Source organism: Pteropus medius, unplaced genomic scaffold, assembly GCF_902729225.1.
Source record: "Pteropus medius unplaced genomic scaffold, Ma_sr-lr_union100, whole genome shotgun sequence".
Classification (NCBI taxonomy): Eukaryota; Metazoa; Chordata; class Mammalia; order Chiroptera; family Pteropodidae; genus Pteropus; species Pteropus medius.
In genome coordinates, this window is record NW_024354875.1 from 32,154,680 (window position 1) to 32,166,805 (window position 12,126).

A 12,126-nucleotide genomic window follows, 5' to 3' on the forward strand; every position below is an offset into this window, starting at 1 on the left:
GGTAATATCATGGGGTTTATTTTCCTAACAAGATAGTATTCTTAAAATCGAAATGGGACTTCATTGACTTTAAAGGACTCAGAAGGTATTGTGTTAATCATCCTTAACACTAAAAAAATAATATTTATCAAAAATAATCAAGGTTTTCTTTCTGATTCAATAATTAGTTTTTCTGTGCTACTGTTGTAATCTATAAGGTACAATCTCAGTAAAAGATTTATTTCATTAGAGCAATGTTTTGTATTATAAAACCCTATAAATATCAGCTTAATGATACAAAATGAGCTTAACACTATTCTTTAAGTGTGACCTGACAAATGATAAGACGGCTAATTTTAGGGGGAAGGAAGCAAAGTCCACATATATTTGCTCTTATTTTCCTTATGTTCATAAGCTACAAGAAAAAACATAAACATAAATCTAGATACTCCATAAAAATATCCTATGGGAGTGGGGGATAACAGTTATATAAATGTAATCTTTAAGCTAAGAAAAGTCTTTTTCTGGAAAGTAGTTTTTAAATTTCATCATTCAGAAGCTCTAGGCTGTCATGAACATATTATTTCAACATTTTTGGAGGTGATTCTGTTTATGAGACTCCTACCTGTCTCTGAAGTTCTGCCAGGTTGTGAGGTAAGGCCCCCTCAGCCAACGGGGCTATTCTCTCAATATCTGCCAAAGTCAAGCGCCTTCAGGCAAAAATATGGGGGGGAAAGAACTGTTAGACACCAACAAACTCCTCAGGCTAAGATCATCTTTCTTCAGAAAAAGGTAGGGGGAGAACTACGGTTTAAAAGTATTTCTCTATTCGCACAGATCATAGTGAGAAAAAAAAAAAACTTCAGATCAAATAGGAAAAGACTGCAAAGAAATAATGTGGAGTACACATATTTAAAAAATCTTCAATGATAAATATTAACAGTAAAGAAATAATTTTTGCCAGAAGTATAGACACTGGCAGTTCACACATATTAAATGCATTCTCTTAGTATACATACTTAATGCATAGGTGCAAAGTTTCTTGAGAAGGATAAACACAAAACTGATAAACACTGGATGCCTTTAAGTAAAGGCACAAGGAAGAAGCGAGACTTTTTTTACTGCATGTTCTTTTAAACTCTTTGAGCTCTGAACCATGTGAACGTACTGTTTTCCAAAAAAAATTTACCTAAAAATAAGTACATTCCATGAACAAGCTAGGTCACTTCACACACAATTTTGAGAAACACTTTTTGAAAGCATTTATTACAGTGTAGGAGGCCTCAAAACTTTTGCAAAAATGTAAATTCTAGATGGATGAGACATGGCCTGATATTTCATGTCAATCACCAAACACTGGCTGGTATATTTAGTATCATCTCCAGCTCAGCAATTCATTATGTAGCATGAAGGCAATAAATCACCCATGCACGCTCAATTTCTACCAGTCCTCAGTTCTATGATTAAACCCATTTTTCAGACATTCCTACACTTAACTACTAAAGGAGACTAAAAAAAATCTGATCACTTAATAGATCATAAGTCCTCTATTCCACAGGTCCTGCTGGATATCCACAGATAAGAGTTTTTCTCTTGGATTTGCGTAAGATTTTACAAATTAAATATTCTCTATGTGCTTTGGGTTTTTTAGTCTATAAAATAGAGGCATAAAACATCTGAGCTTGTCTGTGATGGTAAACTATGATGATAATGTAACAGCCATAAATCTAAGAAAATCATATTCTCCAACACAAAATGGTATATACTGTTTAGTAAAATGACCATTCACCATGAACCCGAAAGATTATAAGATTCCTGAACATGTACCTCAGTTTATTTTATAAATTTAGGCAAATTTCCATAAATCTCGTAAAATTCCTAACACCTACAGAGTCTAAGTTAAATCAGTTTTTTCCATCCCTCTCTTCTTCTCACTTTCCTCCCTTTCTCTCTCATTTTTCTTCCTTTCATGTCCCTCTCTCATGTCCCTCAACCCTTACTCCCTTCTTTTGCCTCTCTCTCTACCTTTTCCCTTGTTTTCTTCCCCTCCTCTCTTCTTTTCCCTTCTTGTTCTCTCTCCTTTTCCCTCTTCCCATCTCCCCTACCTTTAGTCTGTCTTCCTTTCTCTCCTTCCTCCCATTTCTCATACCTGACTGCCTCTTTCTTGAAATTTATATATTGAATAAACTATTGGTAACATAAATTGAAAGCGCGCCACATTTTAAAAGAACTGTCCTGTTACTAAATATCATGAAGAATTATTGGAATAGTTACCCTGTAGCATTATATAAGTCTGCAAGCTGGTATAGGATATCAATTTCTAATGGAGTGACTTGTCCATAGCGTATGGCACTCTGGGCAAATTCCTCTGGAAGAAAAAGAAATATTTTAAAATCTTAAAAGATTATTAACATACAACAAACTTCTACCTTAACCAACAATAATCTGCAAGCTAAAGGCATTTTAGTATTATTTTTAAAATCTAAAACTGAATTTAAATACCTAAGTTCAACTATACAAGAAGAACTACCAAATTCTGAAAGCTGGCAAAGATAAAATGTTAAAATGGTGAAACAGCAAAAACAGATAAAGATAAATTAACTTCAAAGATAAAACAATCTCTTTAGAATCCTCTCTCTTATCTTGTTTATTCCCTTTGATCCCCAGAGTTACAAGATAAAAGAAGTGGCTATTCTCCTTCACCTAAAACATCCTACTCCAATTCAGCAAAAGGAGTGGGCTTGTCCTTCTGTGGCAACTTCTTCCTAGTACAAACAAGCTGCTGCCATAGTGCCACTGACCTGTTTGACAGATCAGGACAAGGTTCTTTTCAAACCTGTCAAAGCCACTTTTCCATTCCTGACCTCAGCATCCCAACAAATCCACCTGGATTTTTGGAGACCATTATGGCCCAAGTGAAGCATATACACAATGACAACAAACTTTCTAGATCTGGCTTCGGAGGGTAAATTTAAATCAAACTCATGCCCTAGATAAAGAAAAGTGAAAACGTTGAGATTCAGTTTTTAAATCTTACCTTTTGTGACTTCAATATCTCTCCTTGTGCCAGCTAGAGTGCTATATATCTTACGAACAAGCTCCATGTTATTCAGTAAGGAGTTAAATGCATTGAAGTAGGAGAAGCTAACCTGGTGTGAGATACTTCCTCCAGCTGCCTAGGAAATCACAACACAAAAAGTTAAAAAACAAAAACAAAAACCTGTTTATGAACACTGCTCTTTTTTTCAAAGAATATCCAAAGGAGTCTTCATTATTAAAATGATTTAACAACCAGTCCAGTCCATAAATACAAGAAACATATCCTACTGAAACACTCAGTGCCTTTCATACCCTCAGGGAGGTCTATGTAATTTGGGTTTTAAGGAAGAAAGCAACATCTGAAAGTTGGACTTTATGGTTCATCTACCTATGAGGTCAAAAACAATAAATATAATTATCACAGATCAAAAACAATGGTTATTTAAACAGATTTTCAAGACTCTCAACTATGGAACTCCTGCTAGTTCTGGATAATCCAAACATGAATACTATAATATAAGGAATTTTTTTTTTTTAACTTGCTTTTTTTACCCACACATATACACAAAACATGGTGGTAACTTTACATTTTAAGACTACTTTACCATATTGACTTTCCTAATCTTTTTTTTTTAAGGTCATTGTTATAATCAGATATTTAACAATCTGTGCTGAGCTCTGAATATGTATAATGAAAGGTACAACGACCCAAAACTTCAGAAAATGTAGAGACAATCTAAGGAGGATTTATTCACCATAAGTTATGTCTTTAATGGAACAGCTCTAAAGAGGCTCTTATGCCTGGAGAAGGATGGAGGCAAATGGCCTTCATTACTTCTGCAGGGTGAGGAGGTAATTTCTCTCTCTGGACATAAACTCAGAAGAGAGTACTTTTCATAGTTCGCAAAAGCCTAATTTCTAACCCAAGAGTCAGAGGAATTCATCTGATTGAAAACATTCTCTTTATTAAAAACTCAAAGAAATACTTATAGAAATACCAGTGTGACCACCTTAATCATGAAGTTCTATTAAGAACAATGCCGGTAATCACGGGCAAAGGCACCCACCCTACTACCCCGCACACAAATTCTTTAATCCAAATATACATATTTGTATTAGCCTGAAATTGGATACCAATGAGCCAAAAGCAAATTATTGAATACTTTCCTCCAGGGACTGAAATGGTGTTTGGTAAATCAAGGTTATAATAGGTCTATCTAACTCACTTAGAAAAGATTAAATGTGTCCCTTCGCCCTAAGGCACTCAGTGAGTCCTTCTCTCTAGAATTTTCTTGCTTTCTTCATTTCTTCTCTCGCTCTCACCCTTTCTTTCTTTCATTTTTTGACTGGGGTACAAGGTGAGGGTAGGGGAGTGGGAGATGGGTGTCAAGGAGGTGAAATGTGTAGGAGAAAGTGACATGCTCCATGTTCGAATTCACTGAAGAAAAAGAACAGAAGTTGATCTTTCTACCCCAGTCTAAATCAGGGATAATGATCTTCAGCTGAAACAACAAAAGCACTCATTGGCTTCCCTCCATTAAAAACAAGCAGCACTCAAAAACTTATACATAAGTACAACACATGAACAAGAAAACTGGTAAGCGAGGAAAGTTTCACCAGTCTTTGTGAGGAAGTAGATGACATCAGTTTGCTATTGGTCCAGATGATTACTTTATAGAGATTAGCAGTTTTACAGAACAAAAACTGTCTCATCCATGCAGACTGAATGCACAGGTGAAGGGGCAGAGAGAGGAGTGAGCCACAGAGGCTGATGCCCACATATTTCCTCCATACCTTCTGCCATGGCCATGGTTATTAAAACAGTGTAGAGGTCAATGATGATCCCTCTAGCAAACAGCACCCTGCAGGCAACAAAGGAAGGAGCCATCCTTATAGCAAGGCTTTGGGAGCCTGGTGGGATGGAAAAAGGAGAGGTACTGCCCAGTGGAAAAAGTAATTGCACACCTTTGTCTACAAACTCCCTTGTATTCTTCAGTTGGACTCTGTACATGGAAATAAACAATTCAGAAATATATGAGAGCAAAATGGTAGCCTCTGCTATGATCTGGGAAAGACTATTCTCCATCACCCCCACCTCCCCTACACACACCTGTTTACCTTCTACCAACCAAGCTTAAAGTTAGAATAGTTGAGAGTCAGGTGGGTCCAGGGAAGCAATTCAGGACCCAATGGTTCAAAAGGTTTAAGGAAACGGAAAGCTGAAGTACTTGCTTTTACTTACTGAAACTAAGTTCTCCTCCACGAAGGAAGTAAGCATGTGAGACCGAATGGTAACCATGATGTCACTGAAATCCAGACCGGAAATCATGCCAGTTTTACTTTTGTCTTTAAGTGCAAAGGCTTGTCTTGCATGTTCCAATTGTAGCTCCTGGAGGGAAAAGTTAGAAACAAGGCATTAGATAAGTTAAAGTACAATCCAAGTATATGTTCTGTCAAGGAAGGACAGACATCCTTTTACTACATTCACTTACCACAGAAATGAACAATATACAGCTCTAAATTTACAACACTTTTAATTTCTTTTAAAGAACATGTTCCCCTGAAAATGTACTACATATTACTCCTCAGGAAGAAAAATAAAGCACACCATGGCAATAAAGAAAAATGAGGAGGAAAAAAATCATTTATTTGAAAAGTTTTCATCACTGAAAACAAAGAAAGTATGTTTTCAGTGCTTTATTTCAGCCTTTCAAATAAGTAGTAATTTATTCTCTTCCGCTTGCAAGCATTCGTGTCATCCGAAAGTACTTTTTGAATTAAAAGTTTAGATGCATTTTCAGTTTTTCAATTTTAAGTGTTACAATCACTGTGGATGTGGAGAGCTGACTGTACGTATGTTCTACACCATTTTATGTAAGAGAAACTTATGCAAGTGTCTGCTGATTTGGGTATCTATGGGTGTCCTGGATTCAAACCCCCTCAGATACCGAGGGATAACTTAAGTTTTGGGGAAGTCAAAAACTATACATGGATTTTCCACTGCACAAGGATTGGCCCTCTTAACCTCGTGTTGTTCCAGGGCCAACAGTAATTCTAACATGAAAGTTATGAATAACAAACTGCATAACTTGTGTTCATATACCATCCGGCTATAGGAGGAGTTACTTATAAACTGTAAAACAATCCAGAAGATCTCTGAAATTCTGACCTGTTAGGGAGCCAAACTTTGTAATAAGTGATATCCATGAAAACAATAAAATGTGCCCTAAGTAACAGGGCACAGTAATACCCTAAGTACTATACAAAAGTCAAAATTAGGATACTTCTGTCCTAAGGACTCACTACATAATCCAAATAAACCTGTTATCACACCATAATAATGGTGCTGTTTAATGCCATTTCACACTATTTGCAACTATGGAAATAATATTCGCATCTAAATATAAAAATATTCATAGATAAAATTAAATACTGCAATTTCATTACCATTTATTTATGAAAACTTACAAATGAACATTCCTTTATCTTTTTCTGACACTTAAAATAGTTTTTGGTAAAAGTCTTACTATTTTACTAATTTAATTATATTTTCCTATGGTCTTGTGATAGCTCAGTGGTAAATCAAAGATATTAAAATTACCTTAGCAGTTGTTGTCTTATAATACTTCATTAAACTATACACTTGTTTTATACACCTTTATTTGTATAATATTCAACAAGTTTTAAAAATATTTTTTCTTACATTGATAGGCTACAGACTAGTATATGAAACCTACTAAATCTTTCAATAGTCTTTAAAAAATTAAATGATAATATTGAAGAAAACATCTAAATATTTTAACATCTATCATCAAACATCTAAATATTTGGATTTTCTTGAAAATAGTGATAGAAGTGGAGAACTTCACAAACAGTATAGCTTTGGATGAGACTGACCTAGTACACTTAACTCTGCTGTCTTCCAAAACTCCATTCTTCACTATAATCCCTCAAAGATGAAGAGAATGGAAAAGAAGATGACAGCAACTACATTTTTAAGATTAGAGAGCAGAAGGGCAAGTGAAACCTAACTCAGCAGAACCAAGAAATCTAGAGTAAAGAGAGCCAAAGGTAATTAAATGTACATGACAGAACTCCTACAACACTCAGAAATTGGCTGCACTAGTTAGTGCCCTGGAAGTGACAGTGAAAATGGAGCTGAAAACAGGAGCCTTAGATGGAAGTCTGTTTGAAAAGGAGTTAATTACCTGCCTTACTACACCTTAGCTGAACCTCTGCCCTTTCCCAATCTTGGCAGAAGACTAGAGTTTCACTGCCTGGAAAATTTAACAGAGGATATCTAGACTAGGGAAGACCAGCCATAGTAGAAAAGAGGTAATTAAATGAAAGTCCATCTCCATACTGAATGTTGAGACCTCCAACCCATTTTGTCTTATTCAACAACCAGAATATCAAAAGCCAGATCTAATATTCTAGATGAGAAGCCAGATGATTAATCTCTGATTCCCCAATCTGAAAAAAAAATAAAAGACCTGAACATACAGATATTAGAGGGTCCCCAATAAAAACAACTTAGCCAGAGAACTTTACAGCAATGTCCGGAGTTAATAAGTCCTACTATGAACCCGAAGCTCTAATAAGCCTCAATCTTATATAAGATGAGGATCAGGGACCGTATGAAAAAAGCCACTAACATGAAGAATAGAGACCAAAACAAAAAGAAAGAAATAAACTTGGAGGAAGCATACTTTGCAGGGAAAAGAAAATTAAAAAAATAAAAACAAGTGAAAAAGACCTGTCTTTAAAATCTTTGGAGAAGTGGGAGAAAATAGTACATCCACGAAAGAACAGTATGCTATCTTTAAAAAAGAAATATTCAGAAAACCAAAAAGAGCTCCTCAAAATTAGAAATAAAAATTAAAAACTGAATAGAGGTTTAGAAGGAAAATAGGAGGGAAAAGAACCCTAAAGGATCATACATTTAATATATTTACTAGTTCTAGAAAGGAAGAAAATAAGAATAAGAAAAGTAATATGAATATTTCCAAGAATTGAAGGATATGTTTCCAAATTAACAGAGCCCACTGAATGCCCAATACAATAAATAAAAATAAATTCACACCAAGGAACATTATCATGAAATTTCAAAACACTGAAAAGAAAAAAATCTTTTTCACTCTTCAGAGTGAAAAAGAAAAGTTTCAAAACAGAATCAAGAATGAGAATGGCCTAGACTTACCAGTGGCAACACTGGAAGCTAGAAAACGAGAGAGAAATGGTTTCAAAATTAGGAGAAAAATAAATTCCTACTAGAATTCTATACCCAGCCAAACTAAGTGTAATAATAAAGCAGAAATTTTTCATACCTAAAAAGTCTCATAAAAAATTACTTACTTTCCTCAGAAAGCCTCTGCAGAAACTAAATCATAATAAAGGAAGAGATGAAATCCAGCAAATGGAAGATTCAACATAACAGAAAGGCAAATGGATTCCCTAGGGTGAAGGTGAAGGGAGGTCACAGACTGAAAGGTATACAACAAGTACAAAGTCCAATCTCCAACCAGGAAGCAAAAAAGCTAAACATAAAATTACCATATGATCCAGAAATTCAACTCCTAGGGATATACTCAAAAGACTTGAAAACAGGTATTCAAACAAATATTTGTATACCAATGTTCATAGCAGCGCTATTCATGATAGCCAAAAGGTAAGAATTCATTGTTCATCAACTAATGAATGGATAGACAATATGGTATATGCATAGAAAGGAATATTATTCAACCATAAAAAGAAATGAAGTACTAATACATTCTATAACAGATAATCCTTGAAGACATGCTAAGTGAAAAAAAGCGACACAAAAAATCATATTATTAATTCCATTTATCATTGACCCTTGAACAACACGGGGGTAAGGGTCCTGACCCCTACACACAGTCGAAAATCTGAGTATAATTTTTCACTACCCAAAAACTTAACTACTAATAGCCTACTGTAGATGAGAAGCCTTACCAATAACATAAACAGTCTACTTACGTATACTTTCTATCTTATATATATTATTTATATACCATAGTCTTACAATAAAGTAAGCTAGAGAAAAAGAAAATGTCATTAAAAAAATCATAAGGAAGAGAAAATACATTTATAGTACATATGTATTCACTGTGTAAGTGGACCTGTGCAGTTCAAACACGTATGATTCAAGGGTCAGTTGTATATGAAATATCCAGAATAGGTCAATCCAGAGACAGAAAATAGATTGATGGTTGCCAGGGGTCAGGAAGAGACAGGAATGGGGAGTGACAGCTTAATGGATATAAGGTTTTCTTTTGAGATGATAAAAAAAGTTTCGGAATTAGAGGTGGTGGTCACATAACACTATGAATGTACTACATGCCACTAAATTGTGCACTTTTACATGGTTAATTTTATGTTAAGTGAATTTTATCTCAAATTGCTAAAAAAGAAAGTTCCTTCCTAGAGAACTCTAAGAAGATGAAATTGACAGAATGTCTAATGTGCTTTAAACATATTAAAATGAGTTTAATAACTGAGGCAAAGATCGAGAATGAATTACATTAATACACAGAAAACTAAACAAATAAGAAAAACTAGAACTCTAAAAGTCATTACTTTAGTCATGCAAAGTGTTCACAGAATTATAGTAACTGAAATATGATATTGATCGAAGTGGAATCATGACATAATTATACAGGGGTTGGGGACCCCTGTATAATTCCAAGTCAGTGGTCAAGTAGCTCCTAATCTTCCGCAGTTCAAATTCAATCAAAAATACCTAAAAGTGAAAAATTTTACAGAAGTGCCAGCATAACTTTATTATTTAAAGCTATGGAAGCACACACTGAAAGAAACAATTATAAAAGTTTTAAGAAGCTGCCTCTGGGAGCGGGAAATGAAAAATGGAGGTAAAATGCCACTGGGGACTGCTAGTTTTTGTAATAAACTTGGTAAAACTAAAAGGGAAAGACATGGAGGAAGAATGGTATATATTTACACCAGTTATGAACACTAAGCTCACCTGGAGAAACTGTGTGAATTCTGTGTAGTTAAGATGCTTCTTTCGATTATGCCCAAAATGCAGTCGGATAAATTCACAGTCCCAGTTAAAAGGTATATGATGATGAATAATAGTCTGTCCAAAAATTTCTTTGACATTTTCTTAAAAGGGAAAACAAAAATAAATAAATTATATCTGAAAAAAAGTAGTTCAGTCCACTGCAATGTTCCTACAGAAAGAAATTAAGAGAAAATTTAAGTCAATATTATCTGCTTCTATTAAGATTATCTGCAAAAATTTTTGTGCCCAGAAACCCATGCACAGGAACACAATTGATACAAAATATAATTTTACACTTAAGATTGTGTACCATTACGTATAAGGCCATGAGATTCTTAATTTATCTTGATTTAATTTTAATTAGGAAGTGATTTATATTGTGCACTATAAATGGCTGCTACTTTGCATTCCAGTGTAAAATCAGTAGTGTTTTCCCGGTTCCTCAAGGAGTCGAATTAAGCCCTTTATCAGAAGCATGAATACCTAAATTACAGGATAATGTAATATTTGTCATACTAAGTATGCTTTGATTGAGACTTGATTATTACATTCACACTAGCCTGAATATGTCTATTGAAGATAGGTATAAGAAATACTACCAAAAGCATATTATTAGCTCAGCAGCAAGCACCTTATTAAAAGCTTCTGATATTGTCAAAAATATGGTCTTGACACAAAGCTTCAAAATCCTCATAAAAACCATGATTATTATATTCAGCTATTAAAATATTTTAAGATAAGTGAAATTAGTGATTCACTTTTAAATAAAGAAGGACTAAACACAGTACACTAACTTTTAGATAAGAGCCAGTCACACTGTGTATACAACCAAAACCCTCTGACAGCTTGTCTTCATGCACTGACCATGTCATTCATTTTCTTACACATTTCTACACTTACTATAAAAGTCAATTCACAAATGACTGGTACTTTAACAAGCACAATGGATAAACTAATTTAGAAGCTCATGCCAAAAAAAAAAATAATTAACAAAGTTAAGAAAGCAGGGAGCCTGTTTTACTGACATCGTAAGAACAAAATTATTTTCAAATTTAAGCCAATTGTATTAGTGAAAGAGTTTTATCATCAATGGCTACGAATTATACTAGAAAATTAGTAAATACAAGTTTAATGTTTTATAATCTCCACTCTATTTTCTCTAATTTCCATAAATTCTTTAAATAAGATATAGATCTCAGATTGTAAATTGTTTAATGGATTCCCTTTAGTTTTTTATACCTTTTTTTCTTGATAAAAGCATTGCTATGGTGGAGGAGGGGAGAGGATACAGTGTAAGAATCCTGAACCGGAAATCCGACCAGTCTGGACTTTTTATATAACAGCTCTGAATAGGTCATGACAATCAGTAACTTGAAAGAAGGCATTGGATGTCACTGGGGAGATGGGATTCTCATCTTTTCTTTCAAACGGAATGGGGCATTTATTTCTTGCCTAAGTAGCAACAGTATTTCAGAATTTTCAACCATGTCAAATTATTTTTACTTTCCATATGCACAAATTAAATATATGGCATTTTGTTTCTAAAAGCAAATAATTAACTCAATAGCAATTCACGGGATCCTGGCTCTAATCAACACAAGACTGCCCTTAAATCTACATGAAACTTCAATAAGTTGAAAAATGTGTTAAAGTTTAAAAGATAATTAAAATAATAAGGGTTGCAATAAAATATTTAGAGCTAAAATGTTATGGCAGACCAGCGACGATTTTTTAGGATCCTCCAAATTTAATTAATTGGTTGCTTCTATTCCCAAATTAATGAACTTGATCTCTTATTTTTAAGGTCCAACAAAGTGTGAAACTGAGGAAACAAAGAAATTGATAGAAAGCAGAACAGGATAAGTTAAATTACTACATACATTTAAGTAATATTAAGATTGTTAAAGGGAATAAGTTATTTTATAATTGTTATTTTAAAGGTCACAATTCCCAAAACTCAACTATTCGATAAGAAATGTACATATTGCTATTTAGATAACTTTTACACAATAGTGAAATAGAATTAAATTCTCTTTATATGATCAGAAAATATCAGAAGCTCAAGT

At 34.0% G+C, this 12,126-nt stretch overlaps 1 protein-coding gene across 2 annotated transcripts in view; it reads right to left on the reverse strand.

Annotated features, from left to right (window-relative positions):
* The window catches only part of SLC25A12 (solute carrier family 25 member 12), a 75,735-nt gene that overhangs the window by 32,964 nt on the left and 30,645 nt on the right, over nt 1–12,126 (reverse strand). For both annotated transcript variants that reach the window (XM_039855934.1, XM_039855935.1), the window contains 5 exons: nt 10,022–10,161; nt 5,261–5,407; nt 3,017–3,155; nt 2,254–2,347; nt 605–689 (listed from right to left, as the gene is read on the reverse strand). In XM_039855934.1, coding sequence (XP_039711868.1) covers nt 605–689; nt 2,254–2,347; nt 3,017–3,155; nt 5,261–5,407; nt 10,022–10,161 — 605 coding nt within the window. The remainder of the gene's footprint in view (nt 1–604; nt 690–2,253; nt 2,348–3,016; nt 3,156–5,260; nt 5,408–10,021; nt 10,162–12,126) is intronic.